Raw genomic sequence first — 10,434 nt, 5'->3', positions numbered from 1 at the left:
CCTCCCCGCCCAGTGGTCAGGGAGGCATAGGCTGAACCCCACGGGACCCCTCACACCCCTGGAGAGGCAGCACCTGCACTTGCCATGAACCTGTGACCGCGCGCCCACGGTCGGGGGCTGGGAACAAAGGGAAGGTCTGGGAAAGCAGGGCCTCCTTCCTCCTCGATGTAGCCGTTCCAGCCCCAGACATACGCCCAAGGCTCTCGCACCAGAACCAGGGCACAGAGAAACGTGGACGGAAGATTCACTGCAGCCAAAAATGGTGCACGTGCGAGTCCGACAGGAAAATAGACTCTGACATGTTCACACAAAGAAGCATGATACGGCAGCAAAGCTGGACCACAGCTCCTGCGTGAGTCCCCCCAGCAACGCTGGATGAGGACAGCAAAATGCAGGGTGTCCCCTCAGCGCGACCCCATCCTGCTCACCTGGGTGGCATCCCGAGAGCCATCCCGTGGAAGGCAGGGGCTGCAGGTCCGGGATACCACGGCCCGGCCCCTCTAGCTCTGTCACCTACTGCGGCAGTGTTTCCTCCTGCTTTGATGTGACACTTGAGTTACCGCATGTGAAGCGCCCAGAACACGGCCTGGCCCACGGCACTCACCGCGGACGGGCCTCCGGCTAGGACGGGCGGGACGCCCGAGGCTGCATGGTTTAGGGACAGGCACGTGGGCCTTCTTTTCACTAGTCTTTCCATCTTTTTGTCTGTTTCAAACGCTTGATTGCATGGTTGCTTTGCTGGGGGTGCTTCCTTTTCACTTCAGCTCCTTCTCCTTCCCGAAGTTCACCTGGGGCTTCCTTTCCAAACCGCGCCACCCCCCAGCTCCAGGCCTTTAGGGCGACACAGCCCAGCCCTGGGAGAGTGAGAGCGCGGGCCCCGCGTGCTGCGGGGGGGGGGACCCCTGTAGTGCAGCGATTCCCCTTGGAAATTCCCCGCCTTCCCGCTCTGCTGTGACCCTCCCAAGTTCCCTCTGGCAGCTTCTGTGCAGCTTGGCTTCGCTTTGCCCTCCAGCCCTGGTGAGCCCGCTGCAGGGGCTCCGTGCCCCTAGGGGCCACGCCAGGGGGCAGCTAGCAGGACGGCCCTTGTCCCCCAGCTCCTTCCGCAGGGTGGTGAGAACTCCAAGGGCTCTGTCCAAACCCCACGCTGAGGCCCACCTGGCTCTGCTGGCCCCTGCCTGTTCCAGCCCCGCCTGGCGATAGGCGGGGGCCCCCTAGAGCCCCTCTCAGGGCGGTTTCTCTGGCCGGCTTGTGATTACAAATCCTCCTCCGCCCTTCACCTTCAGACGTAAACCTCCCCGCCCTGCGCTGTTGACCTGACGACCGGGGAGCAAACGCTCTCCCCGTCCCTTCCTGTCCCGTCCCGTCCCGTCCCGGGGGAGGTCAGGGCCTGCCCTCTGGGCCCCTCGCTCCAGGCGCAGCACGGCCCCCTGTCCGCACGGTGCCTCGGGCACGTCCAGTTAGCTTGCCCGGGTGGCCCGGCCTCACGGCCCCAGCCCTGCCTGCGCCCTTCCTTTGGGGCGCCCAGCCTTCTGGAGCCTCCTGCCTTGGCGTGGGGAGCGGGGCTCAGGTCTCCCTGGCTCTCCGCCTCCCGCAGCAGCTGTCGCAGAAGAAAACCCGCCCTTGACTGATGGCCGGCTACCTCCGTGTCCCGGGAGGGGCTCCCCTATTCACCCCTCCTGACTGGGCGGGCGGGTCTCTGTCTGTCTCCTGCTGGGACGGAGCCCATAGCACAGGCCTCGCCAGGCACGCCCCGCACGAGGCCAGCTCTCCTGCTTCTCTGGGTGCTGCAGGCCTGAGGGACCCGGGAGCCATTTGTTGGCTGAGACCCAAGGTCCGTCTCCCGGCCCCCTGCTTCCCCCAACCCTGGAGACCTGGACGTCACGGCCGAGAGGCGTCCGCTCTGCTGGCCGCTGCCGTGTCCTGGGGGAGGGCGGCCTTCGGCCTCCAGACTGTAGTTCAGCGCCCGCCTGGGGTGGGGTAGCAGCCCTTTCTGGGACGAGCAGGAAGAACGCCCAACGATGCCGCGCGGCCCACTCACATCCAAGTGCGAGGAGCCTTCGGGAGGGGTCTCCCCGGGAGAGTCCACGCGCTGGTCTGTTCACACGTGCTTGTGACAGAGAACGGAATTCACTCGTGCTAAGGACACCGAAAAAGGCACCGCAAAAGGCCTGAGTGCGGGGACGTCCCTGGTGGTCCAGTGGTTAGGACTCTGCGCTCTCACTGCCGAGGGCGTGGGTTCAATCCCTGGTCGGGGAGCTAAGATCCCACGCGGTGCAGCCACCAAAAAAAGTCTAAGTGGGAACAGCGTTCGGGACAGTAAAATGAGTTTTCCCTCCTTGGGGACAGGGCGTGGGGACAACAGAAGACTCAGCCCAACTCCGATGGCCCCGCACGCGGCTAGACTCTGCGGCGCGTCTGCCGCGCGGGCTGGCGGGGAGCAGCACGTGTGTGCCTTCGCCTCCACCCCCAGCAGCTCTGCGGGTCATCGGGCCCCGGAGGGCGTGCAGCAAACTCAGCCGCCGGCAGGAAACGCTCCTCCTCACGCCTGCCCGGACTCAGCGCCGTCGGCGCGCCGAGGACACTGGCGACGTGCGGGGCGTCCCGGGGGAACAGCGGGGCTGGAGGGCCGTCTGGACTACGTATCTCCCACGCCCACGGGCGGGCGCCTCTCCAAACCCGGGGCCTCCCCAGGGCCTGTAGCGCCTTCTTCCCTAAGTCTTCCCCTGGAGGAGGAGCCCATGCAGGCTGGCCCCAAACCCTATTTTCTGTTTGGAGCCGCAGAAGAGGGGGTTGAGCGGGGGGGTGGCCGACGACGCCTACCTGCCCGGCTGACTTCGGGCGCTGAAGGTCCATCCTGAGACCAGGAGCACAGCTCCATGCTGCGTCCGGATGGCGCGGTCCCGGGGTGGCAGCCACCGCCCTGCCCTTCGTCGGGCGGAGGGCACATCCACGGCCTTGGGCTGGCCCAGTGGGTCAGCTTTCTTACAAAGTCCTGGGCAGGTGGGGCCGACCGTTTAACCCGACATCAGTGGAATCCTTGACCAGTAAGTGGTGATTTTTAACACTGTCTGCGGGGGAAACTATGCTCCAGAGGTCTTCGGGTCCTGAGTCGCGACTGAGGAGCTTGGGGTGGGGGGAGCCGGAGGACCCCTGGGGCAGGTGAGCAGCGCCTTCCCCGACAGTGCAGCCCTGCCCTGTGGCTCCCAGCCTCACGGTACCTGGAGCCCCTCCAAGTCTCTGACCCCTGGCAGGACGTCGGGGCTCCTGTGGGTGGACCATCCCCAGCGGCCGGTGGGTCTGGAGCCCGGAGCATGCAACGTCGCCCCCTTCCTCTGAGCTGTCACAGGACAACTCCGTCTCCCCACTGAGGGCTCAACCTTGGGGGAACACTTTCAGACCCACTGCTGTGCGGCCGCTTGGACCAGGCTGTGCTCTCAGGCTCCACGCTGGGAGAAGACACGGGAGGGGGGAGTCACCAGTGCAGGCCTGGGGTGTCATCACACACTTCCTAATGGGGCTGTTCCTGGATGACCACCCCAAGCTCTCCCCTTGCTGTCTGGGGTGTGTGTGCCCCTGTGTGTGTGCATGTGCCAATACACGAGTGTATGGGGGCAGGGCGCCCGTAGGCATGTGCCGGTACCCGCATGCTCTGAATTCTGGACATATTTTTAAAGCTGAATCGTGGGTAGACGTGTGCGTGTCAGGAGGGCCGGTCCCAGCCCGGCTTTCCCAGGTGTCAGGGCGGACGTGGGCCCGTCCCCACTGCCAGCGCCGGCCCCAGAGCAGAAAAGCACGTACTCAGGGGCCGTTCCCAGAGCATAAGTGACACCATGGTTCTTTTAGCTCGATTTATTTTCACAAGACAGACAAATCAGACCCTGGAATAGCTCTCGGTTCTGACAAGAGTTCTTTTCTTTATAAAGAAGAAAAAGCGTTCCTGGGTTTTCTCCACAGAATGCATTTGTTTTTACAAAAAAATAGTTTTTGATATATACATGCCTACTTTGGAAACCTTTAGTCCTGGATGGCTTTTAAGACCCGTTTTTAGGCAGAGGGTCACTTAGCATGCTTTATGCACCAACTGATTTTTCTCCCTTGTTTTTGCCTGACCAGTGCTCTCCTTCTCGATTTCCCTTCGGAAAGCAACTTACGTGAAATGGAAAGGCTCAGAAAGTGTCCTCACAAGACAGCCTCGGAGAAACAGCTCCAGCCTCGGGAGGGTCTGTTCAGGCAAGGACCCCGCGGCCCGGGATGTGCCGGAAGGGCCCTTCCTCCCCTGGGAAAACCCTCCGCAGACCAGAAGCAAAGGGACAGAAGGAGGCAGGCAGTCACTTTTTCTTGTAGCCGGGATATTTTATCCCTCTCTTTCGCAGCAGCAATTCTAATAAGCAAGTATGATGCCCGGAGCATTTGTATCTAGAAAATACTGCCACTCAGGCAGAGGCTCAAGCGCGCCTGTGTACAAAGTGACCTTCGCAAGCGCACGGCAAATGCAGCCAGCTTTTCGGGATACAGGCTTTTCGAGTCGAAGTTATAGCTCCCCCCGCTCCCTCCCCCCACAAGCTCCCACAGACCAAAAATACCGCTCTCCTCAACTACACAAAGCTGTAGCAAAATTGTAAAAATGAAGTGTACAAAAGGAAGCTTCCATATAATACATTTGCACCCTGTATACAATTTATCACCCTTTGAAGCTGGCCAACGGTCAGGTACGGCAGAGGATCGATAATAGAAAAGGAACCCCGACATCTGTCCCACACATTTGAGTCGATGGTTTGTGTGATTTTCCAAAGAGAGATATTTTCGTTTACAGCTACAGTACTTGCTGAGGACCCTTATGATTAAGAAGCCAGTTGAATTCCTGGCGTTTAGGCAAAAGTATCATTTGATTGTCACCACTTACAATTCTGAGACAATAAATACAAGTAGATCAGATGCATTTCTTCATGGTATCAAGTAACTCCAGTTTAATACAATTTAGTGCATTTCAGCATCTCATTCACAGTTCAATTTCTGTCCAAAATACTTTTGCAACAAAAAGTTAAGAAACTGAAAAGTTGATGGGAAAAGAAAACTCCAAGTGAACTTGTCATCACAAAGCTTAAAACTTTAAAGCGATTCAACTGTCTTTGTAAAGAACACGCGGCCGCTGCCAGGCTGACTGGGGTCAGCCACCCCGTGACTTCCTGGGCTCCCTGAAGTGCTCTGATTTCCCGAGCGTTTTGTGGGAATCGCCACCGTTGCCACCGAGTCAGCTAGTGGCTGATGCTTGCGGTGAACTTAGTTCACGTGTGTCCACCCCTTCCAGCAAGCAGAGTGCAGTGTGACATCTCCTACCCGAAAAACGTCCCTGCGTTTTTGTGTCCCGGCCCCGACACGCGCGAGGGTGCAGAACCCGCGTGAACATCTGCACACACCCGGCAGCAACACTCACCTCGTGGGACGGAGTCAGGGCCGTGGCCGGGGAGTGGCCGGGGCCACGGGCCACGCCCAGGTGCTGGGGAGAGGCTTGCCTTTGCTTTGGGAGCTAACCTGCTAGAGAGGGGGGCAGACACGGGGGCCGGGGACATGCTGTCTCCAGACGGAAGGCCCATGGTTTTAACCCTAAGCCCGGTTACACTGCAGAGGGTTGAAAGCCACGTGGCACCACTGCCCGCTGTGTCGCATGCCGGGGCTGCATGCAGCTGTGGGTGAGAAATTTGCAGCACGAGTTCACACACAGGGTCGGACAATTCAGCCGAAAATCAGCTGGGCTGAGAAGATTCTATTTGGCTTGTCTATAGGTGTCTTGGGCCGAGACAAAGCAACATGCAGAGAGATTCTTATTCTTCACCCCAAATCTGACACAAGTGGGGGGTCCCATGGGTGTGGACAGCTTGGAGACAGCTCTTGACCTGCCCGTGACTGCACGCACCGCTTTCTCCCCGGATCGGTTTCGGTGCTCAGTAACCAAGTGCACACGGGGGGGACGGGGCAAGCGGGGTGGACGTTCCGAACTGACTGGCGGTCATGCCTGCACTGCCTTTGCAGTCCACGTCGCTGTTCACGTCGCTGATTCGTGTCATGACCGAGTGGTTTGTATAGAGACCACTCCTCAGCCTGACTCTGCGCTTCTCGGGCACGGGCTGCGGACAGACAGGGCCACGCATCCCGTACGCCGCCACCAAAGACCGGGTGACCGCCATCGCTTCTTTCTTTGGCGTTAAAACTCGTCAGTGGTCTCCCCGACCAGGTAAGCCTTTCCCCAGCGTCTGCTCACCTGCAGGAGTGAGGCCATCTCTGCTCAGTGCTGCCACACAAAGACCCCGAGAGGGGCCAGAAAGTCCCCAGGTGCTGGCAGCTGTCACAAGGTCACCGTGAAATGCCGCAGGCACCCTAGAAGCGCCCTGGAACTTCCCAGAGGGCACTGCTGGACACACGGGGAGGGCCCAGAAGCCAAACTCTACTCGCCAGGCTGCACCAGGACATGTGTGCAGGTGACAAAAGACACGGCACCGGGACCTGAGCTGAGAAACACACCGGCCAGCAGCCGACCGGCTCGGCTCAGAACTCAGCCTGTGGGCACTTGTGGGAGGGGCTCGACGCCTGGGGCCCCGCCCTTTGTATATCTCCAGTGGGAGAGGGGCTGGCCCTGGAGGCTGCCACAGGCCACAAAGCTGCCCCTGCAGAGAGGTCAGCAGACCCCTCCCCTGCAGAGAGGTCAGCAAACACCACAGAAATTCCTTGCCCCGCCCAACCCAGGGCCTAGCATGTAGGCTGCCAACGACTTCCATCTAGAGCACACCCTCCCCGACTATGACAAGCAGGGCTGTCCCAACATTCAGCCTGAATTTGGACAATGGTAACATCAGAAACAAAAGGGGAGGGGAAAGGAAAAGAAATAAGAAAAACACTGTTCTGAGATTTATTGATTTAAATAATGAAAGGAGCCTCCCCCTTCCCTTCTGAAGTGCATGAAAAGCAAAATCCCCCCCCCAAAAAAAAAATAACCCAAACATTCAGGGTGTAGTTTTTATTGCTCTCAGAGGGCTTGGTATTCAAATGCACAAGCTAATCTTTGTTAAATCAGAAGGAAGTCACTGAGATTTAAAAGCTACACGTGGTCTCAATCTCCATTCATCTAGGAGTCTTCACAGCTCATCACTGACTCAGTATAGAATTTACACATTGTGTATTAATTTCGAGGGGAGGAAACTTAGCTGAGAAGCAAGAACTATTAATTAAATGGTAAAAGATCTAAATTTGCATGTTCCAGGTAATATATCTTCACAGTAGTACCCTTCAACTTTTTCCTTTAAGATTGTTAGGGATTAGTGAGTTAGCAAATGACATAAACACACAGAAACAGATGAGCAGCATATACTGTGTGAAGAAAAATAAGATCTAAGGTAGCCGCTCACCGCAGTGGAAGCAGCCCCCTGCTCGGTCCGGCTCCAGGGAAGGGGGGAGACGTGCTTTGTGGCAGAGGGAGGCTCTCTTCTGCGAAAGCACTTCCAAGCTGTCTTTCAACCTCGCGAGGACTTGTGTGCATTCACTACCACTCACAAGCAAGCCCAGAACTGTGATTCGCTTCCCTGTGACCCTGGTCCCTTCACCGAGGTTACCATGCACAATTCAGTAGTGTCATTATGAAGGGTTTATGCTGTTTCCATAGGTCTCCCCAGAATGCATACTTAGGGCCAATGCATTTTTCCAGTTTAGTTTATAATGTTTTCCATGCCCCTTTCTTCCGTTTTTTTTTTTTCCCCTAGAAAATTCAACCTGCCTCTATTCTGAACGCTGGTTACAGTATTATCAGAGATAACACCCATTCTTTTCCTTTCCCTTGCTAAAAAAGATGAGGGGGATGTGACTTAAAAAAAAACCAAGTTGAACGTTTAAGACGACAGTCCGATGCAGGCAGGGTGACGGTGGAACGGCCTGGCGGAGCGCGGGGCTCCGGCGGGAGCGGGGCCGGCGTCCCAGTCCCCGCACTCTGCCCAGCAGCCCGCAACTTCCAGCCCGGCCAGGCCAGCGGCCAAGCGCGCACGCAATACCTCCCTCTGCGGAAGAACCGGCTCCCACCTGGGCAGCAGGCCGGAGGGGACGAGGTCAGGGCACTCCGGCCACCCTCCCCCAGGACGAGTGTGTCTGCTCGGAAGCGGGTGGCGGAGGAGGGGAAGGCTCACCACCTCTAGTTGCCATCAGGAAGTTGAGAGCCATCAGCAGATCAACTGTGAAAACAACATCTCTAAAAGCGCCGTGCTAACAGTCTCCTTCAGAAGACACGGTGATGGTGACACTGCCTTTTCAAAAATCCAACAGTCCTGCGGGCGGAGGTCTCCCCGGCACACAGCGCCTCCGGCTCCGGCCGGCTGGGGAGGGGGCCGCCCTGCACCCCTGCACCCGGCGGGGCGACCGGGGGGGACAGAGGAGCTGAGCTCCAGGCATGGGAAGGACTCGACATCTCACCGCGTTCTCGGGCTCCGCTCGCTTTCAAACCGATTTAAAGTGTGTCAGGCAGGCTCAGGTGGGAAGCGCTGGACGCTCCGGAAACGACCAGGGGGCGTGTCCGCCGCCAGCCCCGCCCAGTGTGCTTATCGCCGAGGGGACGCCCCGCCCCCAGGCCCCGCCCCCATCGCCTGGAATCGAGGTGCCAGCAGGTGGGGACCGGCGGGTGCTCTGGGGACGCCGGGACCCACGCACACCGTCCCCGGGTCGACGGGGGAAGAGAGTTTGCAGGGAGAACAGGGGAGGAGGCGAGGGGCAGGGGGAAACTCCCGAGATAACGGATAAAAACCAAAAAACTGGATCTAAGTGTGAGAAGAGAGAGCGTCCAAAGGCCCCCTGTCAGGCAGAGCTCTAGACAGATGGCGGGGGTGAGACCCGCTGTCCCGGGAGCGGGTCCCCCGGGCCGCTCCGCCGGCAGCGGACGCGCAGGTGCGAGGCTGGCGTCTGTCTCCATCTGCGGGCCTTCCGACTGCTTTGCTCTTGGCTCAAGTTTTATTGGTCAATATTAGTCACCAGTTAATAAGAAAAATAGTTTCTAAGTGTCTTTTTTCCCCACCCCCCGCCCTGTGTGTGTTGTTCTGTTTTTAATTGAGTTAAGTGGCTACCACCGTCAGGTTTACGTGTGTTCAGTCACAGCCGTTAATTATTCCTTTTTCTTCAATTCTTGGTTTCCATAGCTGGAGCCTTTCTCTATCTCAGTCACTCCTATTAGTCGGCGGACTCCAAAGGAAGCTTTAAAATAGGAGACAGGTAAGGTTAGACTGATTGCTGGCAAGCTGGAAAACTCGTCATGGGGGCGGGCGGGCCTTCGGCCTCAGACTTGCGGCGGGGGGGCGGGGGGGGCGGGGGGGGGGCGGGGCAGGCCGGCCTTCTCCCCTCCCCCGCCCCTCCCTGCACCTGCCCCTCAGCCCGGCCCAGGCGGCGGCCAGCTCTGCCCCTCCACCAGCCCGGGGAAGTGTGCGCCCGCTGCGGGGTGCACCTCTCAGCCGGGGCTGAGGGCCGTGGTGCCCAGCCAGCCGCCCGACAGACCGGGTGCCCAGCAGGGCACCAAGGGCTGCAGGGCCTCGAAAGCGTCCTGGGAACCTCAGCCCATCGCAGCAGCCCACGCCCCTAACTGCCCGAGCGCCAACCGGTGGCCCGGGCCCTCCCCACACAGCTCTCAGAACAAGATGCCAGGCGGGCAGATGGCCGGCCAGCTCTCCGGACAGATGGCCCTGGAATCTGGCTGTGGCCTTCACGGCCCTGTGGCTCAGTGGCCAGAGCAGCTCTCCGAGGCCGGCAAGGCTCGGGCTGCATCCTGGCTCCCAGGCGACCATCTCCAGGCCTGGGCGCCGCGGCCGGCACACGTTAGACTCCCAACCTCAAGCCGCGCCGTCCTGCCCGTTCATTACCTGCCCCGACAAACCCCAGGAACGTCAGGATCAGGAGGGGAGATCCACTGGCAAAGACGCCTAAGACAAAACTGAAGAGAGGAGACAGGAGAAGTGTGGCCCAGAAGAGGAAGTTCAGGAGTGTCCACGGCCGTCGGGCGGGTTTGAACTGCTCCCCCGGAAACACGCCTTCCTGGTTATACATCTCCTGCAGCGCGTCCTGAAACAGTCAACCAGGAGAGTGGCCTCTTCGCGTGCCACTGTTATAACCCCACAGTGACAAGTGACTGAACCTATAAATAAAGTGCACGGGCCGTGCAGGCTGCGGCTGGGAGATGAAGTTGGCATGACCTTCGTGGAAAACCTTGGTGGCTTGTACCAAAAGCTTGAAAAAGACAAACCCTTCGACAGGGCAACTTTCCCAGGAAAAGTATCAGCCCGTGCCTGGCGCACGACACGCACCTTCAACACCCAGGACTGGTGTCGGCCGGCCCCCCGCTGTCCCCTGTGACAGCTCCAGGGCGGGGGCGGCGGCCACCGCCTGCCGGGAGTCCAGCGGCCTGGCCTCACCCCC

General features: G+C 59.2%; 1 protein-coding gene across 4 annotated transcripts in view; it reads right to left on the bottom strand.

The window, feature by feature from the left end:
* Nucleotides 1–3,834: 3,834 nt before the first annotated feature.
* Nucleotides 3,835–10,434, bottom strand: part of AGPAT3 (1-acylglycerol-3-phosphate O-acyltransferase 3) — a 95,889-nt gene continuing 89,289 nt past the window's right edge. For 3 of the 4 annotated variants that reach the window (XM_067035214.1, XM_059064805.2, XM_067035215.1), the window contains 2 exons: nucleotides 9,882–10,080; nucleotides 3,835–9,222 (listed from right to left, as the gene is read on the bottom strand). In XM_067035214.1, the coding sequence (XP_066891315.1) occupies nucleotides 9,134–9,222; nucleotides 9,882–10,080 (288 nt within the window). In that variant the 3' untranslated portion in view covers nucleotides 3,835–9,133. The remainder of the gene's footprint in view (nucleotides 9,223–9,881; nucleotides 10,081–10,434) is intronic. The other variant, XR_010840884.1, reaches the window with a different exon arrangement.

Source organism: Kogia breviceps, chromosome 5 (genome assembly GCF_026419965.1).
Source record: "Kogia breviceps isolate mKogBre1 chromosome 5, mKogBre1 haplotype 1, whole genome shotgun sequence".
In the NCBI taxonomy this organism is placed as follows: Eukaryota; Metazoa; Chordata; class Mammalia; order Artiodactyla; family Physeteridae; genus Kogia; species Kogia breviceps.
Note: the sequence above shows the minus strand (reverse complement) of the source record. Positions and strands in the feature narration are given on the sequence as shown.